Genomic DNA, 23,587 nt, shown 5'->3' on the forward strand with positions numbered 1-23,587 from the left:
AACTGGAAAGCTTTTACAGCTTTGTCTTTTGTGAAGGAGAACGACGTGCAGACTAGGAGGCAAGATTGTGCTGATTGAAGAAGGGGGGGGGGGGTGGCCCTTGGGTACCATCCTAACACTGACTGCCCTAAAGCCCTCTTGGCGGAGAGAGTGGGGATGTTACTTGGTCAACTCTCCACTGTAATCGAATTCTAGTACAGGTAGTCGGGACAGCAGCTGCCTCCTCTTCTGTTCTGATGGTCTTAATCCAACACCACTGACTATCATATAGATTATACATCTCTCAGTATTCTCCCGTTGTGTCCGACGGATGAGTAGGCAGGCAGGTCATCTGCTGATGTATATCCTTATGTGGGAATGAAGACCAATTCCTGAGGCACAAAGTCGTCCACAGACGCTGCATGGAATGGAGTCCTACAACGACGGGCCCCCATTTCTTCCTCTTTTCCTGGGTGGCGGCTGCATTGCTGCGTTTGAATGTCTTTTGTCCTGAGTACACCGTTGCTTCCATTGTGTTCTGTCAAGGGCGACATCTTCCCAGGAAGCAGTGTCGATGTCGCAGCTTCTGAGGTTGACCTTCAAGGTGTCTTTGTATCTCTTGAGAGGCCTTCCTTGATCACGTTGTCCTTTCAGTTGTTCACAGAGCAGCATCTTTGGAATTCTGGAATAAAAAGACACACACAATGATACCATTACAGAAAAAAATGCAAAGAGCATAGCAGGCGCTAAAAAAGAGAGAGAACAAAAATAGAAGAAGAGAAGAAAGTAAAGGTTAAGTAAGACAATGAACAAACAATCAGCCCTTTTAACAAACTCACTCATGCAATTAATTCTTTCAACAGTACAGGAGAGCGCTTAGAACCACAGCTCTGCACACGGTGACCTTTGTGTACAATTTATGCCATGGCCTTGCTACAAACTCTTTGAGAGTCTGCCAAAGGCAGAGTTGGCCATTGAGATGCGAAACATCACTTCTGCGGCGAGAGATCCGTTGCTGCTTACAGTGCTGCCCAAGTAGGAAAACGTGTCCACAGTTTTGATCTGTGTGTTGCTGATGATGACAGGTGGTGGTGGAGCAGTGGCAGTTCCTGGCAGTGAAGGCTGGAACGTGGCCTCGGTCTTACCAAGACTGATTGTAAGTCCAAAGCGTTGACAGACCCTTGTAACGTGATCTGTGTTGTACATGGGAGTGCGCGATCATGCACTGTCATCAGCAAAAGAGGAACTCTTTCGAAAGGGCCTGTAGTACTTTAGCCCTGGCCTGAAATTGTCGAAGGTAAAAATGTTTGTCATCTGAACGAAGCTGGATGTATACCCCCTTGTCACAGTCCCGGAATGCATCAATCAGCATTGCAGCAAACAGACTGAAAAGAAGGTGGGGCTAAAACGTATCCCTGCTTCACTCCGTTTTTTCACTGAGAATGGGTCAGAGATATCTCCGTTTTCTTGTACCCTCGTTTGCTTGCCATCATGGAATGAAAGGGTCAGTGAAATGAGCTTTTCCGGGCAACCAAACTTATGAAGGATCTTTCACAAGCCAGTTCGATTAATGATGTTGACGGCCTTGGTGATATCAACAAACACCATGTGGGGCTCCTGATTTTGCTCTCGACACTTCACCTGTAGCTGGCGAACAGCAATCACTATGTCGGTTGTTCCAGTACTTGCGCGAAACCCGCACTGTGCTTCAGGGACGATGGAGTCTGTTGTTTGTGATGAGTCTGTTTAAGATTGTCTTGGCACAAATATTACCTGCGATGCAATGCACAAGAGGGAAACCCCACGATGATCGTCACAGGACGCTTTATCACTCTTTCTCTTGTAGATGTGTACAAAAAGAGTCGTCTTTGAAGTCTTGGGGCTCTTCTCCCTTTTCCCATATGGACTGGAAGTGGTCAGCTTTTCAAGGAGTACCTGGCTTCCACTCTTTTAGATGTCAGCTGGAATTTCATCTGCTCTTGGTGTTTTCCCGGACGTGGTCTGCTTCAGAGCCTTCGCATTCTCTGCACTAGGGGATGGATCTGCCAGAGTCTTCTTCACTGGCCGCTGGGGGGAGTGCTGTGATTGCTTCTTCAGATATTCTCGAGTCTCTTTTCAAGACAGCATTGAAGCGCTCAGCCCAACGAACAAAGATGCCAGTCTTATCTGTCAGCAGTGTGGTCTGGTTAGAAGCACGAATGGGTGTTGACTAAGTAGTCTTTGGTTCATAGAGGGTGCTAAGGCCCTCGTGAAACATCTTTCTGCTTTCTTTTCCCACCAATCGTTCTTCATCTGCTGAAGCTTCTGCTGAATGAGCTGCCTGGCTTGCTGGTACTTCTGTTCCTTCTTCTCGCAAATCTTGTCGCTGAGGTGACCTCTGTGGGTCTTGTGGAGCATGTCCAGAGCTTGTTGATCTCTGGGTCGATTTGATCAAAATAGTCTTTATGTTTGCGTTCAACAAAGCCCAGGATGTCATTTGCAGCGTTGTACAGGGATTCTGTGAAGGCTTTCCATTCCTCGCCAATATCTTTTCCGGTGAAGTCGATTTTCGACAGACATTCCTTGATCCTTTCTTGCAGAATGTTTCTGCTGGTACACAGGCGAGCAATGCTCAGCCTTCTCAGGGGCTCGTCTCTGGCCGATTTGTTGTTCAGGGCAAGTGTAATGTTCATCTTACTCCTGATCAGGCAATGATCGGACCAGCAGTCAGCTCTCCTCATGCAGCGTGTCAGGCACTGTGAAGGGCAGGCTTTGTTTGGGGATCCTTTTACTTCCCCCGCCCCATGTGGGGAGAGCAGCACACACACACGCACGCACGCACTTACATTTGTACGTTAGCAAGCACCATCGCACATACATTCAATTTTCCATTCATCATGGCATGGCATCAAGTGGACTGATTATAAGCAAGCATTTGCAAAAGACCGCGAGTAGGTTAATCAAATGTATCGAATAGAAATATTTTCATTTTTGACTTGAAGTAAGATAATATAACAGGAATCTGACGACATGTTTTTGGAAGCATGATCCATTCTATGCTTTCATTAATTAAGAGGCTCATCTTAAATAAATCAACCTTAGGCTAAGAGACAATAGCCCTATCTGATTTACGTTGGAACTGAAAAAAAATGATGATTTTGAATATTGTAGGCATGCGCTGTGAACAATTTTATGCATAAGAATCAATGTGTTATATCTAATACTACGAAGAAGAAGAAGCAATACTTCGTATTTAAAGCATTTAGGCGATGTTTATCAAGGATAAAACACACAAATACATGCAGTTCGGTTCAGTTCAAGGAGGCGTCACTGCGTTTGGGATTCATATACGCTACACCGCTTCAGCTAAGCAGATGCCTGACCAGCAGCGTAACCCAACGCCTTTGTCAGGCCTTGAGGGGAGAAAAAGGAAAAGGGGTAAACAAATAAATGGCTACATCAATGAATTAATGAATGAATAGTTAAACAAATATGTAAGTAAATGTAAGCATATAGGTAATGTAATACAAGAAAAATGGGGAAAAGAAAAATATAAATATATGAAAAAAGTAAAATGAAAATAACGATAATACAGAATAATTATAAAATCGAAAGACAACAATGATAATAAATGAACAAATAAGCAAATAAATGTCACAGACACGCACACACGCACGCACACACACACTCACACACACACACACTCACACACACACACAAGAAATGTATTAACTAGCACTGGATTAGATCATGTTTGGAAAAATCAGTTCACTTTTAGTGTTAACAGATTAAAGCATGCTGTATCTAAGAAGCTTGAAAATGAATATATAAAATTTTGGAACAGAAACATGACAGTTCATCTAAATTAACATTTTACAAGAAAGCTGTGACAAATTATAAAATTGAACCGTATTTAAAGAATACAACAAATATACAACACAGGAAAGCACTGACCATGTTACGATTCAGCGCCCATGACTTACAAATCGAACAGGGAAGATATAAAAATACACCGAAAGCACAAAGACTTTGTGATACTTGTAACAGTTTAGAAGATGAGATTCACCTTTTAGACAATTGTGTAAAGTACAATACTTACAGACACAGATTCCTAATCGATATATGTCGTCCAAATGCAAAGCCTAGTGAATTGATCCTTCTAAAAGAAATACAGCCAAGGCTGGCGAAATTTGTTCATGAATGTTTCTCTTCTTAATATGCTCATGTTTATGTTTCATTGTGTCTTAAAAACTTTAATGTTTTATGACAATAAAAAGTATTCTATTCTATTCTATTCACACACACACACACACACACACACACACACACACACACACACACACACACACACACACACACACACACACACACACACACACACACACACACACACACACACATGGAAAAAAGGGGAAATCGCGTTCTTTATGAGCAGCCCTTAGATATGGAGGAGAGGAAAAATATTACTTCTGCAGATCACAAAACATTGATATATTATAAAGAATATTAGCTTCAACACTTTGGCAGAATTCCGGTCTTGACTAAAACAGAATCTGTCACATACATCATTTTCATCTGATCTAAATTCTTTTCCTTTTTCTCAATTGAACTGAATGATAAAGGTCGCAGATGTCCGTTGGGTGCCCGATCTTTGTATCTCTTTCACAGTATGTGTCTCTTTGTCTCTGTCAGCGTCTGTGTGTCTGTCTTACTGTCTGTATGACTCTCTCTACCATTTTATGTCCTCAACTCCCTGCCCCCCGCCACCCTTCCTCCCGCCCTGCGCACCACCTCCTCCCCCCCCTTGCCCCCTCCCCTCTTCCCCTCCCCCCTGTCTTCGTATACATTGTGTGCTTTCCTTTATATTATATTCAGCACATTTGTTGATCGTCAACAGCTGGAGAAGATCCAGTAGAAATGCGAGGAGACAATAAGGTATCAACCACTGGTGGTGTATGCTGGATACATCGCCACACGATCATGCATATGGTAAGGCGTGGCAAGCCACCACGTTTCAGGCTTCACAGAGATTTACGGCCGTTGGGGGGGGGGGGGGGGGGGGTTTGGGGGGAGAGATAAGTACTATGAATTCCATCCCCCACGCATAAAGAGCCATTGGTTTTCCGATGAATAGGCGTGGATGCACACACCTGATTCTTCCGATATCAATTCTGTCCTGAATCTTTCTGCACAACTCTGATGTAATTCTTCCTGTACCAGCTCTGACCTGGAAATCTCCTGTATGAACTCTGATCCAGTTCTTCATCTATGAACTAGGACCTGATATCCACTCTTCTTCTTCGGCCATGAGAGTGGTTCCTGCCATCCTGCTGTTCCTGGCACTGGTTGCCGTGTGCTGGGGAAAAAAGCCCCACATCCTCTTCATCATGGCTGACGACTGGGGCTGGGGGGACGTGAGCTGGAGCGAATATGCTCAGATCCCCACCCCTAGGCTGCAAGAGCTGAGGGCAGAAAGTCTGGAACTGATGCAGTTCTACAATCAGCCCAAGTGTACTGCCGCACGGGCTGCTCTCATGACGGCCAGGTGACGATTGGGATGCTGCTTCTGTTGTTGTTGATGTTGTTCTTGTTGGTAGTGGTGATGGTGTGTGTGTGTGTGTGTGTGTGTGTGTGTGTGTGTGTGTGTGTGTGTGTGTGTGTGTACGTGCGCGCGCACACATGCGTCTGCATTTCCATTGCTTGAATATTTTAAGAAATTTAAATCATCAGCAGTTACCAAGTGAAGATTGGAAACTGAAAGCGTTTGCGTTTCGCAGAGCCTCCTGATTTTACGGGCTGATTCTAAGCACAAAAATCGTTTATTCCTAGCCAAGAAACTCATTCATTTTGTTTTGTTGGTGCTGTTGTAACTACTGTTGTTGTTGTTGCTTGCTGCTGCTGCTGCTATTGCTGCTACAACTGTTGGTGGTGCTGCTGCTGTTGTTTTAAGTCCTTTTTGTCGCCGCCTTGAGTTGAAATTCTATTATATGAACAGTGCTTGGAGTTCGATATCACGATCTACATTGTGTCTGCAAATCCAGAATGTGTGTACTTTATTTTTTATCGTCTGTCCTTCCACATCTCTCTCTATCTCTTCCTCTCTTTTCATGTTGAAATGGTTTTCTTGCCTTCTTTCTTCTTTGGTTTTCGCCTTTGGTTAACCTACACATGCGAAGTTTGGGTTTAACATAGCGTTTGCTCGTCAATTTGTGATCTATCATTTTCCCACCTTTTTTTGTGTGGTATCATTCTTGTGGAAGAGTGAGCTATGTATGTATGTATGTATGTATGTATGTATATTACATATGCATTGTATATGTATTATGTATATGCAGAACTCAGAATTCAGAATGTTTTAATGTAAGGCCACCATCCTGTTTACATATGGCTGCACGTGTTGTACACACTCATATATAAAAAGCAAACCTTTAGCAGGGTGATAAACAAAATTTAGAGAGAAATACTGAAATGCAAACAAACGAAAATAACGAGCTGAGAGAATTTATGTATTGTGTATATACACAGAGAGAGAGACAGAGAAACCATTGACTTGTCTATATAACTGGCCTTTTTGCAGATGTATCTAGTGACTGACTGACCTCTTAATTAATATGACAGATACCCGTACAAGATGGGCTTGCAGAGCAATCGGGTGTTCAACAGGGTGACTAACAATACCCTGGACATGAGCCTGAAGATTCTTCCTGGCTACTTCAAAGATCTTGGGTACCACACCCACATGGTGGGAAAGTGGCACCTTGGACATTGCAACCATAACGCCACTCCCATTGGCAGAGGGTGAGAAGGGCAACCGTTGAAATCAACATATTGCATGAAACTCTTCTGTGTGTCTATGCGTCTCTACCTGTAAATCTTTTGGTTTCCCTGTCTCCATGTTTTTCTGTCCCTCTGTCTGTCTATCTTTTTCTCTTTATCTCTGCCTGTCTGTTTTCCCCTCTCTCTGTATTTAGCATTTATAGATTATCAGAGCAAAGTTGAACTGAATCATTGATGTTTGTTTGTTTCAAACTGTTTCATCCACATCAGTCTGGATTTAGAGAAAACCATATATATGTATCGCTTATCTAACCACGTGGGTTAACAAACTCCTGACTGCTTTTAACTAATCATCGTTGAAAACAAAACAAAATGTCTCATAACTTTTTATGACCAGTGGGGCAGTGAAATCATGTCCACTCTGTCTAGTGGCTCGGCATAGGAAGGCGGGCCCCAGTCCTCACCTTCGGCTGTTTCAACCTTCCCCAACCACGTCAGGAACCTGTTTACACCTGGATGGAGTGAGGCAGATCGGAGTAGAGTGCCTTTCCCTAAGGACACAACACCATGCGGAAATGGGGATTCGAACCCTGTTCACTGGTGAACACTGGATCACAAGTCCAACACCCAACCGAGTCAGTACCAGTACTTACAGTACAGTTTGTAAATCTTTGGCATCATAGATCACATACTCATGAACAGCGTGCGCGTGCATGTGAACGTATATGAACTTCCACCCCTAATGTTTTCTTTCAAATGTGCACAGGTTCGATACCCACTTCGGATCTTTTTTCAACACGGACAATCACTTCACATTTACAACAAACGGGCTCTATGACTGGAGCTATAACAACGAAATCTACTTTGCGGCCAACGGAACTTACTCAGCCCATCTGGTCTCCAACCACACGCAGTACGTGCTGGAGAAGCACTTTGGCGATGAGACCACAAAAGAGGAGCCCGTCTTCGTGTACGTTCCTTATCTGGTGCCCCACAAGCCTGCTATGGTAAGTGATAGGAAGGGGCCTCACGCGAGTTTCGCCTCTTGGATGAGTCTCGTTTGACAACCGTTGTGAGAAAGAAATCAGCGTGTTTCTGAACCTTTTGGTTCATCGTGGTAGTCGTCGTCGTCGTTTTTTGTTGTTATTGTTGTTTAACACACGGCAAAAACAGCTTGCAGAGGAGAGTAGTTATAACCCATGTCAGTGAAGCAGAAAAGTAAACGCATTATGGGAGAGTGTGCCTGGGATTTTAAAACGCTGCACAGTCACAATAGTAACAGAATGCCTGCCAAATTCATAACGCGTAAGCCAGAATGCTTTGGAATTCTGTGGCTGATATATGAAAATATTTCATGGGTGACAAGAGGATTCTCTCAATGGTATCGTGGTTGTTAATCATACTGCATACCTATGCTCCTTATATTAGAACTGGCTGAATCTGACAGTCAAACAATTTGAAAAATATATTCGACGAATGGTCTCCATTTGACCAAGGTGATCTTATTCAAGCTATTACACCCTTCCGAGCACGCTTACAGAGGTCATTTAAAGCAGTGACAGTCGATTAGAGAGAATAATGTCAACGAATTTATACATATTGACAGTTGCGTATTATTACCATATGACCATTCTCGGCGAGAAAGGCCACCATTCCTAAAACAAGCAACATTTGAGTTTCGAGGTTCACAAACGAGTCCAGAGGCTTTGCAGTGTCATACACAATACTGAGCTGAGTGTGGAGTCAGGTGATATTATAATATAATAGTAATAATAATACATTGTACTCATATGGCGCAAACTCCCCATGAAATGGGCTCTAAGTGCATGACATGAGACAATACATATACAATGGTGCATTGTACCACACAAGAGTACATGAGGACACAGAATGGAAAAACAAAATCTATATACAACAATACAATACTACAAATTGCAGATGTGAATAATCGCAGGAAAAAGGCACACAAAACACCACACACACACACACACACACACACACACACACACACACACACACACACACACAGCATACACCAACCCACAAGCACACAGACTACAGAAATACACCAATAGAGGGGAACACAAGGGGAGTGTAGAGGTTGGGAAGAGACATACAAAGGACTAAGCTTCGTCACATCCAAAGGCCATTTTGAACAGGTGGGTTTAAGTTTTCCTTTGAAAGAGGACAGAGTTGGTGAGTGCCAGAGTTCCAGAGGAAGAGAACTCCAGACAGAAGGTGCTTGATACTACTGAAAAGCCCTTGGACCAAATGTCTTTGAAGAGACTTCGGGGACTCGAGGGAGCTTTTCTCCAGAAGACCTGGGAGAACGGCATGGAGTGTAAATGTGAAGGACAGAAGTTAAGTAAGATGGGAGAGAACCTTCAAAGTAGCGATATGCTAATGTGGCAATTTTGTACAAATTTTGTACTGGATGGGCAATCGATAAAGTTGACGCTAGAGAGGGGTAACATGATTTTTTTTTAATTCCAACAATTTTTTTTAATTCCTCATCATTCACCCATCCATTCCACAAATCTTACATTCATGATTTTTTTTTTTTTTTTTTACTTTTCAAAAATGATTCTGGCAGCATTGTTCAGGATCATCAGATCAGAAGGCAAACCAGCGAGTAGTGAACTCCAGTAGTCAATGCGACTGAGAATCAATGAACAGACAAGCTGACAGATTGCTTCAACAGTCAGATACGGTCGAATGGTACGGATTTTTCTCAGCTGGAAGTTTGCAGTTTTACATAAATTATTGACATGGGCATGCATGGACAGAACTGAATCAAAACATGCACCTAGGTTTCTAACAGAATTTTGAAAGTTGACAACAGCATTGCAGACAGTAAAGGTATGGTCCGAAACATGACCAAGCACAGGCCTAAAGCCTTCAAGCATGGCTTCTGTTTTGACATCATAGAGTCTGAGTTTGTCAGTCAGCATCCATTCTTTCACTGCAACAAGGTACATCTTTATGTTTTTGTGCAGGATAGCAAAAGAACGTGGGGAAGAAAATTTTGTGAGTCGAGTGTCTTCTGCGAACTTGTGAAAATCACATCGATATTCACTGATGATGCCGGAAAGTGGCTGAGTGTACATGTTTACAATCTTTGTGATAACTGAAAGAAGCCAATTTGAGCACAGTGTGTTTAAACAGATCAGCAGGCAGATGATCCAGACCACAACATTTATTGGGGTACCTACTAAGCAAGTGACGGATTGTGTTCTCGGAGACAGATTCAAATGCAGTCAATGGGACGCCATTGAAAGTATCTGAGTGACCGTCAGGAGCTGGACTGGTGGAGTCTAGTTCAATGCGAATGTCAGAAATTTTCTGATTGAAGAATTCGCAGAATTCATCAGGAAGATCAGATGGAGAGATTGTTGAAGGGAGAACAGGATGTTTAGAATTACCAAAACGTTCATCAGTGACTTGAAGAAGAATATTTTGTACATTTACATTCAGACAAGCGAGCACGAAAATGCTAAATTTTTGTATTGTGTTGAAGTGATTTAAGACAGGAGCGTTTGTGGGTGAGTATTTGGCGGTGAATGGTACAGTGAGTGGATCGCCATTTTCTCACTCTGAATGCCTCAGCTTCCGTTTGGAAGTTTTTGATATCTGCTGTTATCTAAGGGGCTGAGGGACGGTCAGTTACGAGCCTGGTACACACAGGTGACAGAAACAAGCAGATTATCAGACAGAAAGGCAACCGTCGTCCGGACCTGGAGGATATCTTCATTCCGCGCCGATGGTTAACATTTGCGTCTTTGGTGAGCTCGTTGATTAGAATGAAAACAAGGCTGGAGAACACATTTCACCCTGTTTTAAACCATGAGGACAAAGAAAAGCCTGTGTTAAACCAGTGCTGGCGCGTTCACACACCAACACACATACTTTTCAGTGAAGTCAGAAATTTGCCTCTGATTCAATTTAAAGTTTACTATTTACTATACACTGTGTCTCCTTAATGACTCGAAGATTATCTTAAAATCTGGAACATAAAGTTTTCTGTGTCTTGATAGTTGCCTTTGAACAAAAGTCATGTGAGTTAGTATGTGCTCAGTGAATCATCGTTTATGCCTGAAACAAGCTTGTTAGCTACATATCACTTCTGGCACACGTGCTTCATTCCATATCGTAAGCCGTTTATTTGATATAAATCTGTGCAAATATTCAACCGAGAAAGTCCACGGTAATTGTCAGCTTGATTCAATTCACCCTTTTTATGCAGTACAGCGTAGGACAGCATGAAAGTGAATCTGTGCGTGAGTCAGCGCGTATGTGTGTGCCTGAGCGCGTGTGTGCGTGCGCGTGCGTGCATTTGTACGTGTGTGCTTGCGTGGGTGGGTGATCGTATGTTTGTATTTATGCGCTCATGAGCGAGCATGTGCATACAAAATAACGTGTGCGTGCATGTGTAATGACTCGCTGTCCACCTCATCCACTTTGTCCTTCTCCCTTTCCTTTCTCTCTTTCTATTTTGTCTTACCTCTCTCTCTCTCTCTCTCTCTCTCTCTCTCTCTCTCTCTCTCTCTCTCATTCAAACACATGTGATATGCTTATTCCACAATGTAAAGAATCAACTGAGGCTTATGTCTGTCAGGAATATCGGAGAAAAATATATTTCTTCAAAAATGTTATCAATGGCTTATCCATTGAATTTGTATGGAACTACGTAAAACGATTTGCACCTTATTTCTTCAGAATGTTTCAATGGGTTATGGTTTATGTGTTAAAACATTCCTTTACTTCTTAATATGTGGCTTCCTTATCTCTGTTTTCACGGGATTATGGCTTTTCAATATAACGTCTGAGTCTGCTTCCACACCCACCACACCCCTCACGCCCCATCCTCTTTTATTTATTTCTCCAGGTTCCACAAAGTTATATTGATAATACAAACTGTAAGAATCTGCCCAAATACGTCATGATCAAAGGGGAAAACGTGACAAACGACCGCCGCATTTATTGCGGCATGGTGGCGGCCATGGATGAAGGCATCGGCAACATCACTGACACCCTCAGAAGCTTGGGCGTCATCGACGATTTCATCATCGTCGTCACGAGCGATAACGGAGGTGCTGTGAATGTCGGTGCTGGTAACTACCCACTGAGAGGAAACAAGCAGTCGGTATACGAGGTGAGGTGGGAGTGGGGGAGAGGGGGGTGTGGAGGGGGGGAGAGTGAATGTGTGGGTGGATGGTGGTGTGTCCATCGAGATCGATGATGACCATCGTTGTCATCCAGCTGGGGGATGGGGGGAGGATGCTCATGAATCTATCTGTGAATGCGCAGATGGCTGAATAGTCCAATCTGCGCACGAAATGTTCGCTGACAGTTGGGGCAGACAAAGACAGGCATATCATTGTCAGGGAGCTTGTTTGCCCGTGACTTTCTGGCCTGCCTCTTCTGAACAGCTGCAGCAGCCCTGTTGGCCTCGCACAACTTGGCGCCTTTGTGCACAGCAGCGCGCCATTTGTCACGGTCCACTGCAGATTCCTCCCAGGAGTCAGGGTTGATATCAAACGCTTTCAGAGAGACTTTCAGAGTATCTCTGAAGCGCTTCTTCTGACCTCCGTGTGATCTCTTCCCTTGTTGCAGCTCGCCATAGAAGAGCCTTTTGGGCAGCCGATGGTCTGGCATGCGCGCCACGTGTCCAGCCCAGCGAAGCTGGGACTTCATCAGGATGGTGAAGATGCTGGGAAGGGTGGCTTTTGCGAGCACCTCTGTGTCTGGGGTCCTGTCTTGCCACTTGATGTTCAGTAGCTTCCTGAGGCATGTTGTGTGGAAGTGATTCAGCTTCTTGGCATGTCGTTGGTACACTGTCCAAGTATCGCAGGCGTACAGTAGTGTGGGGAGAACTACTGCTCTGTAGACCTTTAGCTTGGTCTCAAGACTAATGCCTCTTCTGTTCCAGACATTTGCATTGAGTCTACCAAAAATTGCGCTTGCTCTTGCAATCCTGACGTTCACTTCATCGTCGATTGTCACATTTCGTGACAGTGTGCTGCCAAGGTATGTGAACCACTCCACCGCACTGAGTCTCTGACCGTTGACTGTGATGTTGGGCTCAACGTAGGGTTTCCCTGGGGCTGGCTGATGGAGAACTTCAGTTTTCCTCGTGCTGAGTTGCATGTCAGCTTCAGATCCAGCGTTGAGGGCACAATCATCAGCAAACAAAAAGTCTCTGATGATGTCTGTCATGACCTTCGTTTTTGCTTGAAGGCTTCTGAGGTTAAACAGCTTGCCATCTTTTCGGTACTTTAGGCCGATTCCAACATCGCCATCTCTGAAGGCATCAGTAAGCATTGCAGAGAACATGAGGCTGAACAGCGTTGGAGCCAGGACGCAGCCTTGCTTGACACCATTTGTGACAGCAAAAGGAGCAGATGTTTCGCCATTGTCCTGGACTCGAGCCTGCATGCCTTCATGGAATTGGCTGACCAAGGAAATAAATTTCCGAGGGCATCCGTACTTGGCCATGATCTTCCACAGTCCCTCTCTACTCACGGTGTCGAAGGCCTTAGTGAGGTCGACATAGGTGGAGAACAGATCAGCATTTTGCTCCTGACATTTCTCTTGCAGCTGCCTTGCAGCAAACACCATGTCGGTGGTTCCGCGCTCTTTCCGGAATCCACATTGGCTCTCAGGCAAATGACCTTGGTCAAGGTGTGCTGTGAGGCGGTTTAGTAGGATCCTGGCAAGTATCTAGCCTGCGATGGAGAGCAAGGAAATGCCCCGATGGTTATCACAGGCTTGCCGGTTCCCCTTTCGCTTGTACAAGTGAATGATAGATGCATCTTTGAAATCCTGGGGGAGAGTGAATGTGTGGGTGGATAATGTAGGGTGAAAGGGAGGTTGAGAGAGTGAGCGTTAAAAGCGTATGGTTTGGTGAATTGGCAGTGTGTGTGTGTGTGTGTGTGTGTGTGTGTGTGTGTGTGTGTGTGTGTGTGTGTGTGTAATCTCCATTTCTATCTGTATCTATGTGTCTGTGGATGTATAAGTGAGTATTTGTGTTGAAATCGTCTGTGCTCCAAGTTTGGGATAATGAAATAAAAAATAACTGAACTGGAACATGTGCGTGTGTGTGTGTGTGTGTGTGTGTGTGTGTGTGTGTGTGTGTGTGTGTGTGTGTGTGTGTGTGTGTGTGTGTGTGTGTTGTGTGCGTGTGGGGGAGGGGTGTGTGCCTGCGTCTGTGTCTCTGTGTCTGTCTCTGTGTCTGTGTTCGCACATGAACAGGGAGGAACGAGGGTTCGAACCTTGCTCCGAGCCCCAAGGTTTCTGAACCCGTGTAATTCGAAGGGAGAGTACCACGGATTGATTCACATCACTGACGTCCTGCCCACCCTGATGGATGCTGCTGGAGGGGACCTGTCTGTGCTGCCAGGTATTTCCAGTCTTGCCCTATTCATGTGTGTCATTCAAAAGACGTAGTTCTATGGTGGGTTCACCCGAACACAATTTTTGTTAGTGTATGTATGTAGTAAGGTCATTGCAATAATCCCTTAATGATGGTCTTGTTGAATGACCTGCCGTTATCATTGTCATTATCTCTAAATGTCTGTCTGTCTGTCTGTCTGTCTGTCTGTCTGTCTGTCTGTCTCCCGACTTTCCGCCCACCCCTGTCCCCCAGTCCCCCCGCATTTTCTCTTTGGTGCCTTCGCAGTCAAGTATATGGGATCATATTGAAAAACTGGAATTACGGAGGCGTCGTCATCTTGGACAGGGAACTACTGTAGCTGGGTCAGCTATCTGAGAGAGAGAGAGAGAGAGAGAGACACTGACACAGGTTTAATTGTGAAGGCCACCGGCCCATACACAAAGGGGTGGGGGATACAATGGGGCAATTCGATCGCTCTTCACACACAAAGACACACACACACACACACACACACACACACAAAAAAAAAAAGAAAAAAAAGAAAAAAAGGTGTCCTGTACGTGAGTAGCCGATAACTGGATGAAAAATACATAGCATGTTCGTCCTCATCATGTTTATAGTTATACTAATTCATTCATTGTGTAAATTCGTCTCTAAATTTTAAGGCGTAATAGGTGTACATAGCAAGATTTCTCTGGGAGGTAACACATGGGGTTTGTAGAATAGGAAACAATGTATTGTCGTTGATATTTATAAACTCTAAAATATATTTCTGACGGATATGACCGTATTTAGGACACACAAAAATGAAATGGTATTCATCTTCCAGGGTGCCAGGACAAAACGGGCAGAAACGGTTTACATCCGCGTTCTGGAATCTTCTATTTATACCAAGCTCGTTTAGACCAAGTCGCAATCTTATCAAGGTATCTCTGAAACGTTTGATAGTGATATTGTCCAAGTAAAGTTCTGAATGAAAATCTGTTTTAAATGATCGATAAATAGAAAATCTGTCACTACTACAAAGTTTAGAAAACCAGTCCATTTTAAATTTGTCTATCAGTTTTTGTTTAAGAGAATTTAAGAAGGCGAATTCATTTTCAGTACCCTGGTTCATCCATACATCAGGGAAACCACACATCTCTAAGCATGCTTTAATTTTACCAAGCCAATTTTCTGACGTCTTGTTATTTCTGTCTAGAGAATTCTTCAGCATCGATTCAGCCTGTTTCGGAAATCGTGAAAGTGGCATCCTGGTCAGTTTCAACCAGTAGCGAACACATGATACAGTCGAGTCAATAAAGAGAGGATATCGACCGGTCTCTCCGTATACCATATAATTTGGTGTCTTGTTTGATACACTGAGTAATCTTTTGCATGCAAATAAATGCGCCGATTCAATGACGTCTACTTTAACTAAACCCCATATCTCCGCTGCGTACAGTAACATTGGTTTTACTTGTGCATCGAAAAGCTGAAAGAATACCTTTGTATTTAGATTGCCAAGTGCCCACATTGTTTTTAGAATGTCAAGTATTTTATTTTTTGCCTTACTTGCAAATTCCTCACAAGCACAAGTTTCTGACAGCTTAGTAGTGAGTGTGAACCCTAAGTATTTGTACTTGTTTACTATTTCAATTGTGTTTCCTCCATATGTCCATTTTTCTATGTTAGAAGCATACCCCCCTTTCCTAAAAATCATTATTTTGGTTTTATCCAAATTCACCGTAAGTCCCAGTTCCCTTGAAGACTTTTCTAAATTATTAATTTGGTTTTGCAGCCCACCCGGAGTTGACGACAACAGAACGATATCATCTGCAAATAACAACGAATAAATTTCATCAGAACCGGGTATTAACTGGATACCATGTCTTCCCCACTGTCTCACAAAATCTGCAACTTCAGATATCAGAAGTGAAAAGATTATTGGGCTGAGGAGACAACCTTGTTTAACCCCTTGGGGACAATTGAAAAAATCGGTCATATTTCCACCCCACCTCACACAGGCTCTAACAGAACTGTACATGGCCTTTAACATGTTAATTAGCTTAGAGGATGCTCTTGCATTTTCTAGTGTCATCCACAATTTATTTCGGTCAACAGTGTCAAAAGCTTTGCGGTAGTCTACGAAGGCAGCATATACCTTTCCTCCTCTTTTACTGTTTAATTTGTTTTTTATTATTGTGGTCAAGGTAAAAATATGGTCAATTGTCGAATAGTTTTTACGGAAACCTGCCTGTTCTTTACTGATTTTGCTTTCATTTTCAGCCCAGTGGCACAATCTTTTGTTCAAAATGGCCGTAAATACCTTCCCTACCACACTAAGTAAAGCTATGCCTCTGTAGTTATCTGGATTGGTTTCGTCTCCTTTTTTGAAAAGTGGAATTATAATTGATTTGCACCAGCCCAAAGGGAAATAACCGGTATCGTACAGTTTGTTAAATAATTTTGTCAGAAAAGGGGAAACAGAGTCTTCAGCATATTTCAAAAATTCTCCACAGATTTCATCTAACCCAGCTGCTTTGCCCAGCTTAATGTTTTTAATTGCATCTCGTACTTCTTTTTCTGTGATGTCACTATCGAGTTCTGGGACAACCCTTTCTTCTGTCCTGTTCTGTTCAGTTACGTCATGAGGAAGAGCGTCTGCTTCCTTTGCTCCGAAAACTTTTCCAAAATGCTTTTTCCATGCATCTAGTTCTATGTCGGGTTGGGCCTTTTTCGTGCTTCGCGCTTTTCGAATCGTATCCCAAAACTTACTGCTGTTTTTCTTATTATTTAGGAGACTGTCCTGGATTGACTTTTTATGAATTTGACGTTTTTCCTTTGTCAACGTCTTGTAATGTGACCTAAGATTTTTATATGTACGTTTGTCCAGATTGTGACCAGACTTATTGTACATTTGTAGGGCTCTCCGTGCTTCGCGTTTCTTCTGACGGCACTCTTTGTCAAACCACACATTTCCGACATGAGCTGGCGTACCGAATCGAACACTTTTTCTCATGCACTCCCCTGCCTGCAGAACAGCCTTTGTAAATGTATCAAGGGCTGTCTCCATAGACATTTCTATTTGGTCATAAGCAGTTTGGAACATGTTTTGTGATTGATCACTGTTTATGTTTTCGATATATTCTCCCTTCTTTTCGTTAGTCCATTTTAAACTAGTTATTTTTGTGTTTGGTCTTGAATTGTCCTTCTGGTTCCCTAATGTAGTAAGTGGTTTGCAAGGCAGTGTGAGACAGATAGGCATGTGACTGGATTCAACTCGGCTGTCAACTTTAAAGAGGGGATTGCATGAATAGAAAAAATCAGATGACATAAGAGCATAATCAATAACACTGTTCCCTTGGTCTGCAACAAAGGTGAACTTTCCAAATGCATCACCTACTGCATACCCGTTTAGAGGGATGCAGTTTAAAACTGTACAAAAATCAATTAGAATCTTGCCAAACTGGTTTGTAACTTTGTCTTGAGACTGTCTGGTGTTCTGAATTGCGAAATCTATAGGTTCATCGTCACCATCCCCATCAAGGTTCCAATTACCGATTCGAGCATTTAGATCGCCCATGACCAACAAATGCATGTCTTCTCCCCTCTGAAGAATATCAATGAGGAATTCCTCAAGCTTATTTAAAGAACAGTTTAAGTCCGGTTTCGTGTCGTAATAGGGACTTTTGTAAGGAGGCACATATACAAAAGTACATAAAATGTCTTTGTCACATCCAAATAAAGATTTCGAAAACTTTAAACAAATCATATTGTCATTTTTGCAGGTTATTTGAGACATGAAAGGCGTTAACGATTTTCTAACTAGTACAACCACGCCTCCTGAAGGTCTGCCTCGCCTGGAAATTTTGACGGCAGGTGCATGGAAACAGCAATAATCATCGAAATGGATGGTAGAATCAAAATGTGACGTAAATGTCTCCACCGCACAGAAAACATCAAACGACTTCACATACTTTATAAAGTCAGATTCACTAAGTCTGGCAACTAAATTTTCAACATTGAAGGAAGCGAACGTAATTTTACTTCCAGAAATAGATAAGTTTGTGTATGGGCGTTGGCCAGTGTCCTATCCTTTGTCTTTAGTGCTGTCACGAGGTACGTGTTGAAACTGGTCAAGAAGACTAGTTTGGCGTGACCTACTACGTGTCCTGGGTCTTTTGTGGTCATCCATGTCTGCTGTGGTGTCGGTGGGCGGGTCAGGGAACGCTTCCTCTGCCAAGGGGGTTCCCTGTGTTGTGCTTTCCTGTGTGGTGACCGTTTTGAAAGAGTCTGCAGGCACGGTGGATGTCTGCACAGGGGCTGCTTCCATGCTGTCTGCAGGTGTGGTGACTGCTTGTCTGGAGAATGCCCGTGTGGAAGTTGCAGGCATGGTTGTAGTTTGTGTAGTGGTTTCCTGACTTACATCTGTCTGATTGATGCCCACTTGTGTAACGACTGTCTGGTTGAGGTCCGTCTCCATAGTGGCCGCCTGGTGGAGGCCCGTCTGCGTGGATGTTGTCTGGTCGAGGTCCGTCTCCATAGTGGCCGCCTGGTGCAGGCCCGTCTGCGTAATGTCTGTTTGGTTGAGGCCCGTCTGCATACTGGCTGCCTCTAAGGTCGTCTCTTGTACCATCGGGGACTGTGTAAAAGTCACAGGCACATTGAAAGCTGTCGTCATTTTGACTGCCTTGGCGGAGGTTGCCTCCATGGAGGCTGAGAAAGAGGAGGTTGTCTGCTCTGTTGCCATCTGCTTGGAAGACGTCTGCATACCAGACACGTCCGTAAAGTCCGCAAGCGTGGGGTTTATCAGTTGAGCATCTGCAGAAGATGTCTGTGTAGAGACCCTCTGCGTATCAGCTGTCTGTGCATGTTGTTGTGACTGTGCTGGTTGTGGTTCACTCTCTGGGTTGCCATCCGATGACATGTAGTGCACCGGACTCCAGTAGTTGACGTCCTCCATGCTGCGGCAGTGTGATGATGGGATCGTTTCATTGTGTGACGTGTAGTGTAGAGGTGAAGTGAACGGTAGTGACCCAGTGACTGTGTGCACTGCATTTAACAAGGGTGGCCACTGGCTGCAGTCACTTATGGCTGGTACAGAGTGATGCAGTGGACTGGGCTGCCAACCTTGATGCCAGAGGAAACGATCATCTGGCTGGTATGGAACTCCCAAGCTCTGTTCACAGTTATATTGTCCCGCACCACTTCTGCGGTCTGTCCTCGTTTGCTCTGAGCTTGGTGCATCTGTCTGGGGTCCTACGTCACATTGCGATGATCTTCCAATGTTTGATTTGGAAATCTGTATCTGTGGGTTCAGTCCCGACTCTGCCATGTCCAGTCCCTGTAGAAGTCGGTCTCTGTATGTGTCGCCTACAGAGTTGTGGAAGTCAGCATTCTCCTGACGGCTGGCTGGGGTGCCGTTATTGTGGTTCTCTGTTGAGTTGCGGTGATAACCAAACCTTGTGTTGTTCTCTCCAAACCGGCTGTCTTCAACATGGAGTTTTCCATTCACGTAATACGCTATCTTTCCTTCGTCACGCAGCTGCTGCAGCCGTTCCCGCTGGAGCGGTGTCAGGTCAGTGGAGACTCTGATGTCAGACTGTCGGAGGTTGCCTCTAAGCTCTTGGTCTTTGAGGATTCCTACTTTATCATCCACGTTGCGGAAGGTTACAATGAGAGGCCTTGGTGACGGATTGTTTCTTGCTCTTTGTCCGATTCTGTGCGTGTGCTCGATGTCGCTGTTTTTCCAGTTCTGGCTCGAGGAATGAAAATTCAAAGTTGCGACAATTTCATCAACATCCGTTAACCTTTCCCGGGGATCTGCCTCGTAAATACCGAAGAATTTCAGATTTTTCTCTCTTGAATTGAGTTCCAGACGGTCCAGCTTCTGTTCCAGTTTGTCAATGCGTTGATGCACGGTGACGCTGTCCTTTTGGAGTTCACTGATGTCAGATCTGTTGTCACGTATATCTCTTTTCATTTGTCGCAGCTGTTCTTCCATTCTTCTCAGTGAATGTCCAAGACTATGGAAGTGATCATGCATTTGTCTGCTCAAACTGGTCCCTTGTGCGTGCAGACTATGCATGATCTGGGAGAAGCGCAGTTCAAGATTTGCTGTCACTACACTGGCAAAGCTTCCATCTTCCGCAGGACCAGGGTTGCGTTCAATATCGTTTGACTGCATCAGAACAACAACGAAGAGACAGTAGATGACAGAGAGACTGATGCATGTGAACCAAGAATTAAGTTCACTTTTTATGTGTTGCTTCAAACGCCTGTTGCCCCCATGACAGTCTCGTCTCTTGTCTGTCTTCCGCTTGAGGATTACCATCACCACAGGATAGAAATTCCCAATTCCAGTTCTGTGGTCCAGCGCCGTGTTGGGCATCTCGTTGTGGGGACTGGGAGGTGGTGGCGGTTGATAGGGAGGGGGTAAACGGGACAGCTAATAGGACATGTGGTGGTGGTGGTAGATAGGGAGGGGGTAAACGGGACAGCTAATAGGACAGGTGGTGGTGGCGGTTGATAGGGAGGGGGTAAACGGGACAGCTAATAGGACAGGTGGTGGTGGCGGTTGATAGGGAGGGGGTAAACGGGACAGCTAATAGGACAGGTGGTGGTGGCGGTAGATAGGGAGGGGGTAAACGGGACAGCTAATAGGACAGGTGGTGGTGGCGGTTGATAGGGAGGGGGTAAACGGGACAGCTAATAGGACAGGTGGTGGTGGCGGTTGATAGGGAGGGGGTAAACGGGACAGCTAATAGGACAGGTGGTAGTGTGGGAGAAGACTTCTTTGTAGTTTTCGGTCTAGCCTTTCTTCTGACGATCCTTCTTTCCCATCTCACACGGCACTCGACAGCAATGATTCGACAATTAGTGTCAGTACTCCAATAGGTACAGAGTCGCGCAACTGAATACAGTAGGACTACACGTTTTAAAAAAACATAATCGGTGGGAGGGTGAGGGGGGATAAGGAAGTCTTCACACACGAACGTGAATAACACAGCCTGAATCAAAATGGTACGTCAAAGTTTGCATCAGCGCAACATATCAAGTCTATCTCTGAAACGATGGAGGGGTGGAAGGGAATTTTCCTAACAGGCAGTTTATACGAGCATACCTTGCTGCAATGCGAGTCGATGTCGTGTTGTCAGCACGAACAGCGAATAACAGTGAAAAACTTTTCTTTTCTTTTTTTCTCTTGAAGATATAAACCTGTTACTTGCTGGCAGCAGTGTCGAGGAAGAGAAAACAAAAACCTTATATCGACTAGAGAGAGAGAGAGAGAGAGAGAGAGAGAGAGAGAACGACTGAAGTAACCATTACAATTCCAACACAGACCTCAACCCACAGCATATCAGTAACACTCAAGCTCCCCCTCACCCCCCACCCCCCTCCTCATTATTATTGCATTGACCGATATCATATCGATGACAAAATCCTCTCCCTCATCATCTTCATCATTGCATTGACCAATATCATATCGATGACTCTCAAGCCTGCTCCTGTGCTTCCTCCTTCTTCTCCCCTTCCTACTCTTCAACATCATCATCACCGTTGTCATTGCATCGACCAACATCATATTGATGACACTCAAACCACGTCCTTATCATCTTCATCATTGCATTGACCCGTATCCTATCGACAACACTCAGACCTCCTCCTCCTGCTCCTCCTCAATGCAGATGACATGGACGGAATGAGTGCCTGGCCCTACATCAAGTTCGGACAACCCACTAACCGTCACTGGATGGTCTACAACATTGACAGCGAGAGAAAGCTGGGCGCTATCCGCTTCAAGAACTGCACGGCCAACTTCAAGTTCATCTACGCCAATGCCACTCCTTAGTAAGTCTTCATTGTCTTGTTGCTGTTATTGTTTCTTAGTTATGAGTTGGAACAGTTAGTGCAGTTTAGAACAATGCAGGCCATACGCTTCGTTTTTGTGTTTAATGACACATCAAGCAATAATAACAGGATGGGAAAGTTAACAGGTGTTGGAAAAATGATAAATAACAAAGAAGTATTGATGGCGGTGCTCTCAGAGAGACAAGACACAGAATTTCAAGCCTGTGCTTAATTTCAGCGCATCTCCTTCCGCCAGTTTTGCACACAAGCAACTGAGAAGTACAGAGACATAAACCCACAAAGTTCCACAGAAAAGAAGCTCCGAGTCCTGAGAAGTACAGAGACATAAACCCACAAAGTTCCACAGAAAAGAAGCTCCGAGTCCTGAGAAGTACAGAGACATAAACCCACAAAGTTCCACAGAAAAGAAGCTCCGAGTCCTGTCATATATCATTCATTTGACACGTAACACACAGCAACAACGGGAGAAAGAAATATACAATACAGACATAAACAGTGTTTGAAGACACAGTTCGGTCTACAACATGCCACGTAGAACAGACAGAAGAGATAAATGCATTGTAACGTAACCCCCGATGCGCGTTTGGTATGACTGGAAACTGAAGGAGATAGTAAGAGGGGTGATATGGGTTGGGAGGGGGGGGGGGGAGTGCGATTAATCAACAAACATGTTCTGTTGTACATCGTTTCAAACCGTTGCTGCTTATAACGCCTCCTAATAAGATTGTGTGCAGAAAATTAGGAGATACAAGCAAACAAACCCGGAAAATTCCTGAATTAATGGAACCTCTTGTGATAAATTCATATTCATTTCTGAATGCTATGTTGATGGGCAAATATGAGTTTCCTGTGATTGTATCCACCAGGAAAAGAAATGATGTGAGTGTGTGCTGTGTTGTGTTCTGTTGTGTTGTTTGTGTGTGTGTGTGTGTGTGTGTGTGTGTGTGTGTGTGTGTGTGTGTGTGCGCGCGCGCGTGCGTGTGTGTGTGCATGCGTGTGAGAGGTTGTGTGTGTGTGTGTGTGTACGTGTGTGTGTGTGCACGCGTGAGAGCGTGCACGTGCGTGTGCATGTGCGTGTATGATAAACACACCTATTTAGAAATGGAAATGAACAATCATTTAGGCATGGAGATGAAATGATTAACAAATAGTTAAGAGTGGTAACTCTCTCCATTCACAAGGCACACAACTTCAAGTCAGTGCTCCTTACCCACCAACCCCACAAACCCCACCAAGTATTTTGACCACCTTCGAACTAGAAACACAACAACGAAAGCCATTTACGTATTTTTTTACCTTTCCAGTGAAGTGGGCTACAGATACCTGGACCCACGCCCCCCAGCCAGGCAACAGGAAGACCCAAGGAAGGCCGGGTACCGCAGCACCGGGGCCTACTACCTGTACAACCTGGACACCAATCCCGACGAGAGAGTGCCGGAAGGAGACAGGTTCCCGGACGCAGCCCTGGCCAACCCAGACATCTTCCAGATGATGAAGCAGAAGCTGGAAGACTTCACTGCAGAGGAGGTAGATCCACCCGTCTACGGATCATTGGCAGGCAGCGGACATAAGAGAGGAGGGGCCTTGCGTGTGATTGGTTGTTAG

General features: G+C 44.4%; 1 protein-coding gene across 1 annotated transcript; it reads left to right on the plus strand.

The window, feature by feature from the left end:
* Positions 1 to 5,264: 5,264 nt before the first annotated feature.
* Positions 5,265 to 23,587, plus strand: LOC143283794 (arylsulfatase B-like). The gene is made up of 7 exons (XM_076590165.1): positions 5,265 to 5,503; positions 6,577 to 6,756; positions 7,502 to 7,742; positions 11,621 to 11,887; positions 13,987 to 14,134; positions 21,799 to 21,961; positions 23,287 to 23,587. The coding sequence occupies exons 1-7, from the start codon at positions 5,265 to 5,267 to the stop codon at positions 23,585 to 23,587; spliced, it is 1,539 nt and encodes a 512-aa protein (XP_076446280.1).

The sequence above is a fragment of the Babylonia areolata genome, chromosome 7, assembly GCF_041734735.1.
Source record: "Babylonia areolata isolate BAREFJ2019XMU chromosome 7, ASM4173473v1, whole genome shotgun sequence".
Taxonomy (NCBI): Eukaryota; Metazoa; Mollusca; class Gastropoda; order Neogastropoda; family Buccinidae; genus Babylonia; species Babylonia areolata.

Coding starts and splice junctions, on each gene's coding strand:
- LOC143283794 (XM_076590165.1), top strand. CDS start 5,265: ATGAGAGTGGTTCCTGCCATCCTGCTGTTCCTGGCACTGGTTGCCGTG. Junction 6,757..7,501: donor GCCACTCCCATTGGCAGAGG/GTGAGAAGGGCA, acceptor AAATGTGCACAG/GTTCGATACCCACTTCGGAT. Junction 21,962..23,286: donor TACGCCAATGCCACTCCTTA/GTAAGTCTTCAT, acceptor TTACCTTTCCAG/TGAAGTGGGCTACAGATACC.